Source organism: Pelobates fuscus, chromosome 5 (assembly GCF_036172605.1).
Source record: "Pelobates fuscus isolate aPelFus1 chromosome 5, aPelFus1.pri, whole genome shotgun sequence".
Classification (NCBI taxonomy): Eukaryota; Metazoa; Chordata; class Amphibia; order Anura; family Pelobatidae; genus Pelobates; species Pelobates fuscus.
Genome location: NC_086321.1, coordinates 3,588,904 through 3,606,824, shown reverse-complemented (window position 1 = coordinate 3,606,824; position 17,921 = coordinate 3,588,904). Strand labels below are relative to the sequence as shown.

General features: G+C 52.1%; 1 protein-coding gene across 1 annotated transcript; it reads right to left on the bottom strand.

Annotated features, from left to right (window-relative positions):
• Window positions 1-9,393: 9,393 nt before the first annotated feature.
• On the bottom strand, window positions 9,394-16,607 carry LOC134612340 (uncharacterized). Its single transcript, XM_063456677.1, has 4 exons — window positions 16,368-16,607; window positions 12,607-12,794; window positions 11,521-11,931; window positions 9,394-10,956 (listed from the first exon to the last, which is right to left on the bottom strand). Exons 1-4 carry the CDS (start codon window positions 16,547-16,549, stop codon window positions 10,655-10,657), a joined length of 1,083 nt encoding a protein of 360 aa, XP_063312747.1. The 5' UTR covers window positions 16,550-16,607; the 3' UTR covers window positions 9,394-10,654.
• Between the last annotated feature and the right edge of the window lie 1,314 nt (window positions 16,608-17,921).

The window sequence follows — 17,921 nt, the reverse complement described above, 5'->3', positions numbered from 1 at the left end:
CGTCTCCTTATTGGGGGAGGATTTATTGTATGCTGTTCCAGTTTGACTGCTAGGAGTTTAAACCTATTCGTATGGTTTCCTATTCAACTGTCTACAGCATTCATATGCTTGAGAGGATTTATACGCTTCTCTGATTCGGTGGTTGTGGTGTCTGCTGCAGTGCTTGGAGTCCTTAGGAAACACTAGGAGCATCCATTAACGGAGGTACCCAGTCGGGGTGCCAGGCGATCCGTTACAACGGTATTTTTACTGTCTGTGATAATTATGTTAATCCCTTGTGTAGCATAATTATATCACAGACGTAGGGGAGCAGTGGCGTACATACCGGGGTCGCGGCTGTGACCGGGCCCGGTCCACCAGGGGGCCCGGCCGCCCTGCGACCCAGGTATGTATGTCACTGAGCCAGCCTCTTCTCCTGGGGGGCCCTGGAGCCGGCCACCTCAGGGCCCCCCGAGGCTGGCCCTGCTGTCACCCGGCTGGCCGGTCCTGCGGGCGCGCGAGGGAGCACTGTCTCCTGAGTGCTTCCTCTTCAGCTCCCTCGCGCACCGCACTGATACCGGAGCCGGAAGATGACGTCATCTTCCAGGCTCCGGCATCAGTACGCGGCGCGCGAGGGAGCTGAAGAGGAAGCACTCAGGAGACAGTGCTCCCTCGCGCGCCCGCAGGACCGGCCAGCCGGGTGACAGCAGGGCCAGCAACACCACTGGACCCCAGGGAATCCCCTCAGCTCTCCCACAGGTAAGGAGGCTGGGGGGATTAAAAAAATGTTAGTGTGTGTGTGTGTGTGTGTGAGTGTGTGTTTGAGTGTGAGTGTATGTTATTGTGTGTGAGTGTGTGTTAGAGTGTGAGTGTGTGTTAGTGAGTGTGTGTGTGAGTGTGTGAGTGTGTGTGTGTGTGTATGTTAATGTGTGTGTTAGTGTGTGTGCGTCTGTTAGTGAGTGTGTATGTGTGTCTGTCAATGAGTGTGTGTCTGTCAGTAAATGTGTGCGTCTGTTCATGAGAGTGTGTGTGTGTGTCTTAAGCACTTACCTTTCTCCAGTGCTGGACTCCCTTGGCGCTGGGAATCTCTCCGCCCCGATCCGCCTCTCAGCTCCAAATGCGCATGCGTGGCAAGAGCCACGCGCGCATTCAAACCGCCCATAGGAAAGCATTACTCAATGCTTTCCTATGGACGTTCAGCGTCTTTGAATCGCAGAAAATCCTCTAGCGGCTGTCAATGAGACAGCCACTAGAGGCTGGATTAACCCTCAGTGAAACATAGCAGAAGAGGGTAGGGGACAGTGAGTACCTGGTCTAGCTGGGGACATTGTTCCCATATCGATTCACTTTCTCTGGATACTGTGTTGTGAACTGTACCAATTTTAGTGCCACTGTTTAGAACATAGCTTCCCAAACTTTTATGGACCGAGACCCACTCACTTTTAATGCATATTTTAAAAATGAATAAACTTGGCACATCATGGCAGCTTTAGATGCATAAAATTGGCACACCATGGCAACCAGCTTTAGAGGCAGAAACTTTGCACATCATGGCAATCAGTTTTAGAGGCATACAACTGCTTACTCACAAACTCGGCACAATCAGAAGTGCTGTGTCCCGCTCTTTCATCCAGGCACTTCACGTTGATTATCCCAGTTGTGACGAAGTGCCCTTCGCCACTTCTACATGGAGAGGACTAATGGCTAGCCTCTTGCCTCATGACTATGGCCCCTCTCATCAGCCCATGCTAAACTTTAACCCCATGGCGCTTTGACTGTGGTTGTGGGATCTGAGCGCTGTTTGGATATATTGAGCGCTCAGATCCAAGCTATCTGGGGGTTCTGTTCAGTATGATAGGAATTGTGTATTTTTGCTGTTGTTGTGAATAGAGATATTTTCTGTACCTGGAGATAGTTGGCTTACCACACCCAGTTAAGCCACTTATCTCACACAGCCTAACTCTGTGAAACTGGTTTGGGCAGGAAAAGCCATGCTTGCAGTGATCACAAAGAACTTCGACCTAACTTTTAACCCCTTAAGGACACATGACGTGTCTGACACGTCATGATTCCCTTTTATTCCAGAAGTTTGGTCCTTAAGGGGTTAAACCAATGGAAGGAATTGCCAGATTTTTGTATTTGGAGTATGCTGATTCTGAAAATGTAAGTTTTATGTGAATGTGATGTATACTTTTAAAGTTAGGAATAGTGTGTAAAACTGTTTATTTTCTGCCTGTGATAATTAAGTTAGTCTATTGTGTTGAGATAACTGTATCACAGGCAGAGGGGAGGATTACTGCTGGTATGAATGGGAGTGTTTAGCTGTGTTGTAATGCATTGATTGGTTTGTTCTTCAAAACCCTGTGGGCAGTCCTGTATGTGTAAGACCTCCATAAAAGAAAGCCCTTTGGTGCCAATTAAACAGAACTGCTTGACCATTTCTTGAAGCCTTGGCTCATGCTTGGGGGATGGGATAACTACACTCTGGGGATTGCTATAATCACATACTCCCCAGAGTCAGCTCTTGCAAGAGCTTGTTTTGTTCCTGGTTCCTGCTCTCTGGATTTAGGAGAGGTACACCCACTGGAAGCTGGATCCTGGCCTTGGCTCCAGGGTGGGTGAGAGACGGCGAGACCCCGGTGCAGCTGCATCGCTGGAAGTGGGGTCTGCAGTGCGGATGGTGTCGGTTGGAGTCCTCGGCAAGCACTAGGAGCATCAATTGGCGGAGGTACTCGGTCGGAGTGCCAGCGGTCCGTCACACCAGTGGTGGAGCTAATGTAGAGAGAGCGCTGGTGCAAGCATGTTTTCTAAGCCCCCCCTCTAGTGCAAGTGTGGCCAAAAGGTAGTAGACCCCCAGACAGATGGGGAAATATTTGCTAACATTGTTTGAGCGTTTGAATGTAAGCATGTTTTTGTATTCAGTATATGTGTGCATGCACTGGGTGTATTTGTATTGCCATTGGAATGTAGTGGTGAACGTGTGTGTAGTTTTTGCGTCTGACTGCAGGGGTGTGTTTGTGTGTCTGACTGCAGGGGTGTGTTTGTGTGTAGTGTTGGTGTTTGAATGAAGGGGTGTTTGTATGTAATGTGTGCATTTGATTGTAGTGCATGTGTAGTGGACGCAGTGTGTGTATATCGTCTATATATACACAATGTGTGTTTGAATGTAAGCATGTTTTTGTATGGAGTATGTGTTTGAATGCAGGTGTCCATTTGTGTGCAGTGTATACACTTCCACAGACACTGAAACACATACACACATACATATAGACACACACGCAAATACACACACACACACAAATACGCACACTGACACAGCGGTACAAACAATGACACAGTTACCTACACACAATGACACAAAAGGACACACAGGTGACAGTGTGGGTGGGGGAGGTAAAAGTGACATAGTGTGGGTGGGGGAGGTAAAAGTGACATAGTGTGGGTGGGGGAGGTAAAAGTGACATAGTGTGGGTGGGGGAGGTAAAAGTGACATAGTGTGGGTGGGGGAGGTAAAAGTGACATAGTGTGGGTGGGGGAGGTAAAAGTGACATAGTGTGGGTGGGGGAGGTAAAAGTGACATGGTGTGGGTGTGGGAGGTAAAAGTGACATGGTGTGGGTGTGGGAGGTAAAAGTGACATGGTGTGGGTGTGGGAGGTAAAAGTGACATGGTGTGGGTGTGGGAGGTAAAAGTGACATAGTGTGGGTGGGGGAGGTAAAAGTGACATAGTGTGGGTGTGGGAGGTAAAAGTGACATGGTGTGGGTGTGGGAGGTAAAAGTGACATGGTGTGGTGTGGGAGGTAAAAGTGACATGGTGTGGTGTGGGAGGTAAAAGTGACATGGTGTGGTGTGGGAGGTGAGGGTGACATGGTGTGGTGTGGGAGGTGAGGGTGACATGGTGTGGTGTGGGAGGTGAGGGTGACATGGTGTGGTGTGGGAGGTGAGGGTGACATGGTGTGGTGTGGGAGGTGAGGGTGACATGGTGTGGTGTGGGAGGTGAGGGTGACATGGTGTGGTGTGGGAGGTGAGGGTGACATGGTGTGGTGTGGGAGGTGAGGGTGACATGGTGTGGTGTGGGAGGTGAGGGTGACATGGTGTGGTGTGGGAGGTGAGGGTGACATGGTGTGGTGTGGGAGGTGAGGGTGACATGGTGTGGTGTGGGAGGTGAGGGTGACATGGTGTGGTGTGGGAGGTGAGGGTGACATGGTGTGGTGTGGGAGGTGAGGGTGACATGGTGTGGTGTGGGAGGTGAGGGTGACATGGTGTGGTGTGGGAGGTGAGGGTGACATGGTGTGGTGTGGGAGGTGAGGGTGACATGGTGTGGTGTGGGAGGTGAGGGTGACATGGTGTGGTGTGGGAGGTGAGGGTGACATGGTGTGGTGTGGGAGGTGAGGGTGACATGGTGTGGTGTGGGAGGTGAGGGTGACATGGTGTGGTGTGGGAGGTGAGGGTGACATGGTGTGGTGTGGGAGGTGAGGGTGACATGGTGTGGTGTGGGAGGTGAGGGTGACATGGTGTGGTGTGGGAGGTGAGGGTGACATGGTGTGGTGTGGGAGGTGAGGGTGACATGGTGTGGTGTGGGAGGTGAGGGTGACATGGTGTGGTGTGGGAGGTGAGGGTGACATGGTGTGGTGTGGGAGGTGAGGGTGACATGGTGTGGTGTGGGAGGTGAGGGTGACATGGTGTGGTGTGGGAGGTGAGGGTGACATGGTGTGGTGTGGGAGGTGAGGGTGACATGGTGTGGTGTGGGAGGTGAGGGTGACATGGTGTGGTGTGGGAGGTGAGGGTGACATGGTGTGGTGTGGGAGGTGAGGGTGACATGGTGTGGTGTGGGAGGTGAGGGTGACATGGTGTGGTGTGGGAGGTGAGGGTGACATGGTGTGGTGTGGGAGGTGAGGGTGACATGGTGTGGTGTGGGAGGTGAGGGTGACATGGTGTGGTGTGGGAGGTGAGGGTGACATGGTGTGGTGTGGGAGGTGAGGGTGACATGGTGTGGTGTGGGAGGTGAGGGTGACATGGTGTGGTGTGGGAGGTGAGGGTGACATGGTGTGGTGTGGGAGGTGAGGGTGACATGGTGTGGTGTGGGAGGTGAGGGTGACATGGTGTGGTGTGGGAGGTGAGGGTGACATGGTGTGGTGTGGGAGGTGAGGGTGACATGGTGTGGTGTGGGAGGTGAGGGTGACATGGTGTGGTGTGGGAGGTGAGGGTGACATGGTGTGGTGTGGGAGGTGAGGGTGACATGGTGTGGTGTGGGAGGTGAGGGTGACATGGTGTGGTGTGGGAGGTGAGGGTGACATGGTGTGGTGTGGGAGGTGAGGGTGACATGGTGTGGTGTGGGAGGTGAGGGTGACATGGTGTGGTGTGGGAGGTGAGGGTGACATGGTGTGGTGTGGGAGGTGAGGGTGACATGGTGTGGTGTGGGAGGTGAGGGTGACATGGTGTGGTGTGGGAGGTGAGGGTGACATGGTGTGGTGTGGGAGGTGAGGGTGACATGGTGTGGTGTGGGAGGTGAGGGTGACATGGTGTGGTGTGGGAGGTGAGGGTGACATGGTGTGGTGTGGGAGGTGAGGGTGACATGGTGTGGTGTGGGAGGTGAGGGTGACATGGTGTGGTGTGGGAGGTGAGGGTGACATGGTGTGGTGTGGGAGGTGAGGGTGACATGGTGTGGTGTGGGAGGTGAGGGTGACATGGTGTGGTGTGGGAGGTGAGGGTGACATGGTGTGGTGTGGGAGGTGAGGGTGACATGGTGTGGTGTGGGAGGTGAGGGTGACATGGTGTGGTGTGGGAGGTGAGGGTGACATGGTGTGGTGTGGGAGGTGAGGGTGACATGGTGTGGTGTGGGAGGTGAGGGTGACATGGTGTGGTGTGGGAGGTGAGGGTGACATGGTGTGGTGTGGGAGGTGAGGGTGACATGGTGTGGTGTGGGAGGTGAGGGTGACATGGTGTGGTGTGGGAGGTGAGGGTGACATGGTGTGGTGTGGGAGGTGAGGGTGACATGGTGTGGTGTGGGAGGTGAGGGTGACATGGTGTGGTGTGGGAGGTGAGGGTGACATGGTGTGGTGTGGGAGGTGAGGGTGACATGGTGTGGTGTGGGAGGTGAGGGTGACATGGTGTGGTGTGGGAGGTGAGGGTGACATGGTGTGGTGTGGGAGGTGAGGGTGACATGGTGTGGTGTGGGAGGTGAGGGTGACATGGTGTGGTGTGGGAGGTGAGGGTGACATGGTGTGGTGTGGGAGGTGAGGGTGACATGGTGTGGTGTGGGAGGTGAGGGTGACATGGTGTGGTGTGGGAGGTGAGGGTGACATGGTGTGGTGTGGGAGGTGAGGGTGACATGGTGTGGTGTGGGAGGTGAGGGTGACATGGTGTGGTGTGGGAGGTGAGGGTGACATGGTGTGGTGTGGGAGGTGAGGGTGACATGGTGTGGTGTGGGAGGTGAGGGTGACATGGTGTGGTGTGGGAGGTGAGGGTGACATGGTGTGGTGTGGGAGGTGAGGGTGACATGGTGTGGTGTGGGAGGTGAGGGTGACATGGTGTGGTGTGGGAGGTGAGGGTGACATGGTGTGGTGTGGGAGGTGAGGGTGACATGGTGTGGTGTGGGAGGTGAGGGTGACATGGTGTGGTGTGGGAGGTGAGGGTGACATGGTGTGGTGTGGGAGGTGAGGGTGACATGGTGTGGTGTGGGAGGTGAGGGTGACATGGTGTGGTGTGGGAGGTGAGGGTGACATGGTGTGGTGTGGGAGGTGAGGGTGACATGGTGTGGTGTGGGAGGTGAGGGTGACATGGTGTGGTGTGGGAGGTGAGGGTGACATGGTGTGGTGTGGGAGGTGAGGGTGACATGGTGTGGTGTGGGAGGTGAGGGTGACATGGTGTGGTGTGGGAGGTGAGGGTGACATGGTGTGGTGTGGGAGGTGAGGGTGACATGGTGTGGTGTGGGAGGTGAGGGTGACATGGTGTGGTGTGGGAGGTGAGGGTGACATGGTGTGGTGTGGGAGGTGAGGGTGACAGTGTGGGGGGGAGGTGAGGGTGACAGTGTGGGGGGGAGGTGAGGGTGACAGTCTGGGAGGGAGGAGAGCGTGACAGTCTGGGAGGGAGGAGAGCGTGACAGTCTGGGAGGGAGGAGAGCGTGACAGTCTGGGAGGGAGGAGAGCGTGACAGTCTGGGAGGGAGGAGAGCGTGACAGTCTGGGAGGGAGGAGAGCGTGACAGTCTGGGAGGGAGGAGAGCGTGACAGTCTGGGAGGGAGGAGAGCGTGACAGTCTGGGAGGGAGGAGAGCGTGACAGTCTGGGAGGGAGGAGAGCGTGACAGTCTGGGAGGGAGGAGAGCGTGACAGTCTGGGAGGGAGGAGAGCGTGACAGTCTGGGAGGGAGGAGAGCGTGACAGTCTGGGAGGGAGGAGAGCGTGACAGTGTGAGGTGTAGGAGAAGGTTAAAGTGTGGGTGGGGGAGGTGAGGGTGACAATGTGGGAGGGAGTGTGTGTTCTGGAGACAGTGTGGGGGGGGCAGGGGAGGAAAGGGTTACCGTGGGGGGAGGGCAGGGTGAGAATAGCTACAGTGGGGCAGGGTGAGAAAGGGTGACAGTGTGGGGAGAGGTGATGGTGACAGTGTGAGGGGTAGGAGAAGGTTACAGTGTGGGTGCGGGAGGTGAGGGTGACAATGTGGCGTGGGTAGGGTGATAAAGGGCTACAGTGGGGGGGGGGGGGGGGCAACACAAGAAAGGGCAACAGTGGAGGACAGGGTGAGAAAGGTTTACAGGAGTGAGGCAACTCTAGGCCAGTAAGTCTTACTTCAGTAGTGGGGAAAGTAATGGACACCATGTTAAAGGATAGGATTGTTGAACATCTAAAAACACATGGATTTCAAGATCAGAGACAACATGGGTTTATTTCAGGAAGATCATGCCAAACTAATCTTATTGATTTTTTTGATTGGGTAACTAAAATTATAGATCAGGGTGGTGCAGTAGACATTGCTTACCTCGATTTCAGTAAGGCTTTTGACACTGTTGCACATAGAAGGCTTATCAATAAACTACAATCTTTGAGTTTGGATTCCAATATTGTTGAATGGGTTAGGTAGTGGCTGGGTATGGTAGCCCAGGAATGAGAATTACCCCCATGATGGCATACCATTTGCAAAAGAAGACAACCTGAGGTATTGCAAATTGGGTATATTCAGTCTTTTTTTGTAGCCACTTAGTCACAAACACTGGCCAAAGTTAGCTTTCATAATTGTTTGTTGCATTTTTAACACACAAATATAAATGCTAACTTTGGCCAGTGTTTGTGACTAAGTGGCTACTAAAAAGACTGGACATACCCCATATTGAATACCCTGGGTTATCTACTTTAAAAAAAAAAAAAATATGTACATGTGATGTGCGATTCAGAGATTTATGATGTGATTCAGAGATAACAGTGTTGCAATGTCACTATTGATACATTTTAAAAAATATATATTGAAACAGCAATAAAGCCAAGAACATACTAACATTGGGTATTTCTAAACTCAGGATAAAATTTAGTAACTATTTATCATGGGTGTTTTTTGGCGGTTGTAGATGCGTAACAGATTTTGGGGGTCAAAGTTCGAAAAAGTGTTTTTCAATTTTTTCATCATAATTTTATGATAGTAAATTATATGATGAAAATAATGGTATCTTTAGAAAGACCATTTAATGATGAGAAAAACGGTATATTATAATATGTGTGGGTACAGTAAATGAGTAAGAGGAAAATTACAGCTAAACACAAACACCGCAGAAATGGAAAAACAGCCCTGGTCCCAAACGGTAAGAAAATGTAAAAACAGTCTGGTCACTAAGGGGTTAAAAACGACCACTCCACACTGCAAAAAAAACAAAAATAAATCACTGTTTAGTAAATATTTCCCTACATATACATGCATGTATTTTGAGGTATATCTTAAAAGACTACAGTCGATGCAAACATTTTTTCCCCTCACAAGAGACTTTCTTCTCATTGAGAAGGTTCTGACTGTGCATGAAGGCACACATTCTGAGACCAGGGGGACCAGGCTCACGTACGGCACACCTGCTGCTTCCATTATCACTGGGAAACCAACAGAAGAAAGCAAATCTCTCTGATTGATGGGGTGGGGGGCACTTTGGACCTGAAGTGTTTCATGGGTGTGGAGTGAAAGCTCACGATATTGAATAACCTTGTATGTCTCAGAGGTCCTTACACCACAATATTTTACATGGTCCAAAATGCTTGTCTTCTCTTGTGGTTAAAGATTGGAACAAAGCCCATACTAGTGATGCCCTTCCTGAGATGGTCTATAAATTAATTTCCAGATGAGTCTCATTTCTACAGACATACAGTAAAACCACAGCAGCATTTACAAAGAGATCAGTCTTTATTAGCTAAAATAAATCACTATATTCGTAGGGACGAGAAACGCCAAAGAAATAACAGACAAAACCACTATTTTTACATATATCCTATGGGCAGCTGCTCTTAAATTAAGGTTTATCTTCGATTCGTTGGCCATCCTCAGGGGTTCCCGTCAGATAAAGTTGGACCTTTTATTAATGGAGTACCATAATGAGACGCTTATATCCATCACTAGACAGTGGTACTTCACCAATCCATTTCTTACTTTACTTCAGATGAGTTGGTCCTCACACAAACACTGGTGACTACGTGTAGGACTGTCTGGATGCTGGCACTGGATCAGCATATTTGATATTCATATGCTCATAGAATAGATCTTGAGGTTACACACAGGGATTGTATGTGGAGATCACGGCCATGTTAATCCAGCTCAGACCAATGTCTCTCAAGATACAGATATTCTATGCTCTGTCGCCTATTTACTGCAGCAGTAGTAGCAGCAGTTATTGGCGACCACTGGGAAACGCCTAAGCTTCCTCTATAAGAGAATGGATCTGAAAAGTGGAATATTCTTTAATTAGAAAGAGGTGCAGTGGTCTTCACCCAATATGTTTAGAGTGTCCCCCACTTAAAAAATAAAAACCCCACACAGATTTCAGCAGAAATTTGTACTTTAATAAACATAATACAGCTGTCAGTCATAACCAGTCCTGTTACTTCCTGGTTTGTTTAGCTCAGTGGAGATAAACTCAAGAGGCAGCAATTGCCCAGAGCACCTGCCTTGCAAAGACCTCATTGAGCTGCATTGGGAGCATGTGACTGGACAGCCACATAACATCTGGGCGGGGCTAGAAGGGGTGGGACAAGAAGTCTGCAGCTTCTACAAGCCATCTTCAGTAAAACCACAGTGAAAAATACTTGTATAATTTTACTGGGGTATAGCTACTAAATAGATATTTTATTAACTTTTAAGTCTTATATACAACCAAGTTGTTAAAAAAAAAAAAAAAAAAAAAAACGCACCATTGTTTCTTTAAGAGGTTAATGGTTCTAATTCACAAAAAGGTAAACAAAACTTTCATAGAATAAAGATAAACAGCCTGAGCAAAGAGGTTTCATATACACTATATTACAAAGTCCACCCCGGCCGGGGCTCAGGGAACGTTACATAAAGAAACGCAGTTATAGGAGATCAAATAAGCCTGGCTTTGCCTCCAGTCTCCTCATTTATCAAACCATCCAAACCAAGATCTGCTCAACGACAGGCTTCTCAGCCAACACAACTTCCAGCACACCCTGCTCAAAACAAAGTCACCAAACAAAGATCTATTTCCCCAGGTCAGAGAAGTATGGCTTCTTGCGTCTAAGGCTCCTGCGAAGAGCTCTAGAAGTCTGCTGGCCATGTGTACTAGGTGGAGTTTCCTTGGGAGCATCGCCTGCAGAACATGTCGGTGCAGTCATGTTGCCGGCGAGGGAGGAGAGGTAACCAAGCTGGACAGAGACCTGCTCCTCCAGTCGGCTCAGACCAACAACAATCTTCTCCATCACTCCTTGCAACTGCTGCATTGCGGTCTGAAGCAGTCGCATGTCCTCATGCAGCATCCGCAGCTCCCCACCCAGGGCCGTAGCTGTGAGATGGGAAAAAGAGTGAGGTTAACGCAAGTTTAAAAAAATAAATAAAAAGAAAACTACAAAAATTATCGGAGATCAAGGTATTCAGATTTTCTAAAACCCCTTCGGACAGAAAACATTTCCTACAAGAAGTTGGTAGAAGGATAGCAGGAAGTTAGATGGAGGACTAAATACACGTGGACCAAGATTTTAAACAATTCAGGGAAACTTTGCTGTCAGCCCTGGTGAGAAATCCATGGTGGTCACAGTGGTGAGTGAGCTCCTGGAGTTTACTCATGAGATCGGAGCATTGCCATGGCAACACTCGGACCTTGCGAGGGAAACCTGGCAGAGATGTGAGCCAATAGCTCCCGGGTCCTCCGCACTCTCCCTTCCTCCCACCAGCTGTCCTGTAAAGTGCCTGTGGGCCAGTGCTCCAATAGCACAGGCCGGCAGGGGAGATCGCCAGTCCAGACCTGCACCCCCTTTATATTATATAGTTACTGGCTTAACTGCCATCCTTGCATTATGTAGTTACAAGCGTTACCCCCCAGGTTGTAGAGAAGGTGTACTCCACATACCTTTTGACAGATCGTCTATTAATACAGTTGGTTGACATCTGGGGAACTCGTTCTTTATCTCGCCTTCAAAGCGGACATCTTTCTGGAGACGTGGCCCCCGGTCATCCACAGTCTCATGGGTAATCACTTCCTGGGGGCATTCTGCAAGAGATGAACCCCATTCCTCCATATTATGTCTGTAAGTTCCTGAGACATACTCCTCTCTGTAGGGTTCATGTTGAGTGGGGGGCACTGGCTCAATCTCTTTTTGTAGAACCATACTTAGAGCTGCTCCCTGGCCACGGAAAGCCAGGGACTCCAGCCTTCTCTCTTCTTCTGGATGGCTCAAGGCATGAGATATAATTTCATCGTCTTCATTCGAGAGGAATCCAGAATCTGACATGGAGGGTGGTAGAGTAGACTCTTCTTGGCCTGATTGAAGGAAACCAAAATTATGTGTCTTGAAAGTAGCGTCAACTAGCATGGATTGCTATTATAGGAAATACTCAAAGATACTTGTTCCTTCTGTTACATTGAACAAGAGCACAGCTGGATTAACCATAGGCAGCCACCTAAAGGGGTCCCAGCGGCATGAACATGCTTGGCAGGGGCCTAAAATGATAAGTGGGTAGGGACTTGCAGGATCTGAACGATAGCAAGGGGGTTTTTATTCAAGGGGTCATTTTCATTTACACGCAAAAAAAAAAAAAGTTTACATTTCTGAATGGCATCATGCAGCTTGTGAAATGCATAACCTATGCTAATTCAGTTCACAATTTGTTTTCCGATGTGTCGTGTCTGCTATTATCAGCATTTATACAGAGCCAACTTACTCCGCAGCACTTTACAATGTTATAATGGGGGAAATTAAACAAGACCTGATATTACCGAATGTTGCAGGAGTCAGAACCCTGATTGAAAGAGCTTTCAATCTAGATACACAGTAGTCAGTCAGAATGTGATTTCGAGACTAGAAAATGTATCGACAAGTGGAGCGTTGATTTGTCATTTAGATTCTATGAAACAGATCAACAACCAATCAGATGGAACCGATCGATAACTGGGACAGTTTCTCATGTATTAACGGAAAGGTTTTTCCTGGCTCACCTGTGCTGTCTGCCTCCCTCTTGCAGCCCACTCCTCCAGCCCGTTGGGTTAAGAGTTGCTCCATCTCTTCATAGAAAGGGAAATCCGCAGTGAGCCCAGTCAAGGGTACGAGGCTAGTGTCAGCCAAGTGCTTCAAACGCCAAAATCTCCCTTTTAGAAACTGCCAGTGAGCCTTTATATCCACCGTTCTAGAGAGAAGGAAAACATTGCCAACACAAACACAATGGAGACACGGCAAGCCTACACCATAAAACAAAGAGCGGACAAGACAGATCCTTTAGACAACAGATACAGGGTGCGCTACATAAAATAAAAGAAGAAGGTGAAAAAAAAAAAGTCTCTATAGGTAAAGTGTGGACCTTGAGTAACTGTTCTTCTATTCTTGCTTTGGAATCTCAGTAGTCGAATATGGAATACAAAAGCAGAGAAGGGGGGAGACCAATAGTGCAAAACCGTAATGCTGAGAGGATCACGAACAACACAGACGTAGAGAAATGCCAACTTACAATTTGAAGAGCTATGACCAGCTCTAGGTAAAACAGCTTACAGTGGTATTTAAACTCCCCACATGTAGGATATTCCTCTAATGATGCTTGCAGTGCCGGTCTTATGAAAATAAAATCACAAGAGAGGGCCCATAGTGTTATCCATATATAAAATGACAAAGAAATAAAAAGAAACGTACTTACAGTGTTCAGAGCAGCCACACTGCTCTATGAACCAGGCGTAGGTCGAATAATCCCCACCAGGGATTTCTTATGAAGTACTGGATCTTGTTAAAAATGATATCCTACACGTGGGGAGTTTAAATACCACTGTAAGCTGTTTTACTCAGAGCTGGTCATAGCTCTTCAAATTGTAAGTTGGCATTTCTCCACGTCTGTGTTGTTCGTGATCCTCTCAGCATTACGGTTTTGCACTATTGGTCTCCCCCCTTCTCTGCTTTTGTATTCCATATTCGACTACTGAGATTCCAAAGCAAGAATAGAAGAACAGTTACTCAAGGTCTACACTGTACCTATAGACAGGGGCGGACTGACCGGTCGGGCGCTTCGGACATGGTCCGAGGGCCCGGCCGGGAGGGGGGCCCGCCCGCCCCTTTAAATGCTGCAGCCGCCTGAGCGCTCTCTTAAGAGCCTCAGGCGGCTGCAGCTTCTCACCTCCCCTCCCCTGTAGCGTGGCCGAGCTGCTGTGCGGTCCACGGTGCCCGGCCGGAGTGATAGGAAGGTGCACACTGTGTGTGCACCTTCCTGTCAGTCCGGGTACAGGAAACAGAAACTCCTGTTCCGCGCGGAGTTTCTGTTTCCTGTACCTGGCCGGACTGACAGGAAGGTGCACACTCAGTGTGCACCTTCCTATCACTCCGGCCGGCACCGGGGACCGGAGAGCAGCTCGGCCACGCTACAGGGGAGGGGAGAGAGAGAGAGAGAGGGAGAGGGGGGGGTTAAGAAGAGAGAGAGGGAGAGGGGGGGGTTAAGAAGAGAGAGAGGGAGAGGGGAGGGTTAAGAAGAGAGAGAGGGAGAGGGGAGGGTTAAGAAGAGAGAGAGGGAGAGGGGAGGGTTAAGAAGAGAGAGAGGGAGAGGGGGGGTTAAGAAGAGAGAGAGGGAGAGGGGGGGTTAAGAAGAGAGAGAGGGAGAGGGGGGGTTAAGAAGAGAGAGAGGGAGAGGGGGGGTTAAGAAGAGAGAGAGGGAGAGGGGGGGTTAAGAAGAGAGAGAGGGAGAGGGGGGGTTAAGAAGAGAGAGAGGGAGAGGGGGGGTTAAGAAGAGAGAGAGGGAGAGGGGGGGTTAAGAAGAGAGAGAGGGAGAGGGGGGGTTAAGAAGAGAGAGAGGGAGAGGGGGGTTAAGAAGAGAGAGAGGGAGGGGGGGGTTAAGAAGAGAGAGAGGGAGGGGAGGGTTAAGAAGAGAGAGAGGGAGAGGGGGGGTTAAGAAGAGAGAGAGGGAGAGGGGGGGTTAAGAAGAGAGAGAGGGAGAGGGGGGGTTAAGAAGAGAGAGAGGGAGAGGGGGGGTTAAGAAGAGAGAGAGGGAGAGGGGGGGTTAAGGAGAGAGAGGGAGGGGGGGGTTAAGAAGAGAGAGAGGGAGGGGGGGTTAAGAAGAGAGAGAGGGAGAGGGGGGGTTAAGAAGAGAGAGAGGGAGAGGGGGGGTTAAGAAGAGAGAGAGGGAGAGGGGGGTTAAGAAGAGAGAGAGGGAGAGGGGGGGTTAAGAAGAGAGAGAGGGAGAGGGGGGGTTAAGAAGAGAGAGAGGGAGAGGGGGGGTTAAGAAGAGAGAGAGGGAGGGGGGGTTAAGAAGAGAGAGAGGGAGGGGGGGTTAAGAAGAGAGAGAGGGAGGGGGGGTTAAGAAGAGAGAGAGGGAGGGGGGGTTAAGAAGAGAGAGAGGGAGGGGGGGTTAAGAAGAGAGAGAGGGAGGGGGGGTTAAGAAGAGAGAGAGGGAGGGGGGGTTAAGAAGAGAGAGAGGGAGGGGGGGTCAAGAAGAGAGAGAGGGAGGGGGGGTTAAGAAGAGAGAGAGGGGGGTTTAGAAGAGAGAGAGGGAGGGGGGTTAAGAAGAGAGAGAGGGAGGGGGGTTAAGAAGAGAGAGAGGGAGGGGGGTTAAGAAGAGAGAGGGAGGGGGGTTAAGAAGAGAGAGGGAGGGGGGTTAAGAAGAGAGAGGGAGGGGGGTTAAGAAGAGAGAGGGAGGGGGGGTTAAGAAGTGGGGGGGGAGGGGGTTAGCAGAGAGGGGGAGGGGGTTAGCAGAGAGGGGGAGGGGGTTAGCAGAGAGGGGGAGGGGGTTAGCAGAGAGGGGGAGGGGGTTAGCAGAGAGGGGGAGGGGGTTAGCAGAGAGGGGGAGGGGGTAAGAAGAGGGGGGGAGGGGGTAAGAAGAGGGGGGAGGGGGGGCCGGCCAGCCAGCCCACAGGCCGGCCAGTAGACAGCCAGCAAACCCACAGCCTGCCAGCCAGCCCACAGCAATTAAGGTAAGAGGAGCCAACTTGGCCTAGGTATCAGCGAGCTATGTTGTGTTGCTATATTGTGAATAGGAACCAGAGTGTTGGAGAGACCCCCCTCCATGGCCCATTAGCCCTCAATTGTAGTCTCTACTGGGGCCTGGAGGCGACCGTTTCCAGCAGGGACACTGAGATGGCCTCTGTTAGAAAGACCCCCTTCCAAGCCTATTAGACTCCATTGTAGTCTCTAATAGGGCCTGGAGGGGATTCTTTCTAACACACTCTCTAAAGGACACTGAGATAGCCTCTGCTAGAAAGACCCCCCCTCCATGGCCCATTAGCCCTCAATTGTAGTCTCTACTGGGGCCTCGAAGTTATTATTGCACTTTTGTTCTTTGTGTCTAAAGATTGTGTAGGGTGTGGCTGGAGGCGGTGCATGGAGGCGGGACATGGGTGGCGCTTGCTGTGGAGTATGGGTGGGGCCTGTAAGGGGGCCCTTGATTTATTTTGCTCGGGGGCCCTGAGGGTTCTCAGTCCGCCCCTGCCTATAGAGACTTTTTTCACCTTTTATATTATTTTATCTAGCGCACCCTGTATTTGTTGTCTTTTGTTCTCTCCATCCTCTGAAGGGTTTGAGGGTTACCCTTCCTCTCAGGTGTGCAGCTTTATCCCCCCTTGTGATCAGTACTGTAGCGCTGTTCCCTCCCCACTTTTTCTCAAGACAGATCCTTTACTTACAGGAAGCACAAACTACTAAATGTCCACACATCTAGCGTAGCATGGGCCAGGCAGTGAAAGGGGTGCAGCTGGTAGCTCCCCATTCAGCGCCACGGGCCATGTATCCTCACCTGACCCTCACGCTGCAGCGGCCAAGGAGCACGTGGAGCCGCTTAAATATGTCCCAATTCTGATGTCCTTTACGGGTCAGCGCTGCTCTTAACCCCATGTCTCGAATAAGATCCAGCAGTGTGTGAGTCTCCATCAGAGTCCACTTCCGATCTGTAGGACCATTCTGACTGTCCTGGTCCATTCTGCAGAGATAGAAACAAGGATCACGGTAGGGGCCATGACACCCCACCACCCCGTAAGCCATGAAATGGGGAGAGGGGGCGAGGGCGAGGGCGAGGGGAAAGGGGGAGAGTGAGGGTGAGGGAAGGGGGAGGGGGAGAGTGAGGGAAGGGGGAGAGTGAGGGAAGGGGGAGAGTGAGGGAAGGGGGAGGGGGAGAGTGAGGGAAGGGGGAGGGGGAGAGTGAGGGAAGGGGGAGGGGGAGAGTGAGGGAAGGGGGAGGGGGAGAGTGAGGGAAGGGGGAGGGGGAGAGTGAGGGAAGGGGGAGGGGGAGAGTGAGGGAAGGGGGAGGGGGAGAGTGAGGGAAGGGGGAGGGGGAGAGTGAGGGAAGGGGGAGGGGGAGAGTGAGGGAAGGGGGAGGGGGAGAGTGAGGGAAGGGGGAGGGGGAGAGTGAGGGAAGGGGAGGGGGAGAGTGAGGGAAGGGGAGGGGGAGAGTGAGGGAAGGGGAGGGGGAGTGAGGGGGAGGGGGAGGGGGAGAGTGAGGGGAGGGGGAGAGTGAGGGGAGGGGGGAGTGAGGGGAGGGGGAGAGTGAGGTGAGGGGGAGAGTGAGGTGAGGGGGAGGGGGAGAGTGAGGGGAGGGGGAGGGTGAGGGGAGGGTGAGGGTGAGGGGAGGGGGAGAGTGAGGGGAGGGGGAGAGTGAGGGGAGGGGGGGAGGGAGGGAGGGTGAGAGTGAGGGAGGGGGGGAGGGAGGGGGGGAGGGAGGGGGGGGGAGGGTGGAGTGAGGAGAGGGGGGAGGGTGAGAGTGAGGGAGGGGGAGGGTGAGAGTGAGGGAGGGGGGGAGGGTGAGAGTGAGGGAGGGGGGGAGGGTGATAGTGAGGGAGGGGGGAGGGTGATAGTGAGGGAGGGGGGGGGGTGATAGTGAGGGAGGGGGGGAGGGTGATAGTGAGGGAGGGGGGGGAGGGTGATAGTGAGGGAGGGGGGGGAGGGTGATAGTGAGGGAGGGGGGGGAGGGTGATAGTGAGGGAGGGGGGGGAGGGGTGATAGTGAGGGAGGGGGGGAGGGTGATAGTGGGAGATAGTGAGGGAGGGGGGGAGGGTGATAGTGAGGGAGGGGGGGTGATAGGGAGGGGGGGGGTGATGTGGGGGGGGGGTGGGGGGGTGTGGAGGGGGGGGGAGGGTGATAGTGAGGGGGGGGGGGGTGATAGTGAGGGAGGGGGGGGGGTGAAGTGAGGGAGTGAGGGAGGGGGGGGGGGGAGGGGGGGGGAGGGTGTGTGGGGGGGTGTGTGGGGAGGGGGGGGGTGATAGTGAGGGAGGGGGGGAGGGTGATAGTGAGGGAGGGGGGGAGGGTGATAGTGAGGGAGGGGGGGAGGGTGATAGTGAGGGAGGGGGGGAGGGTG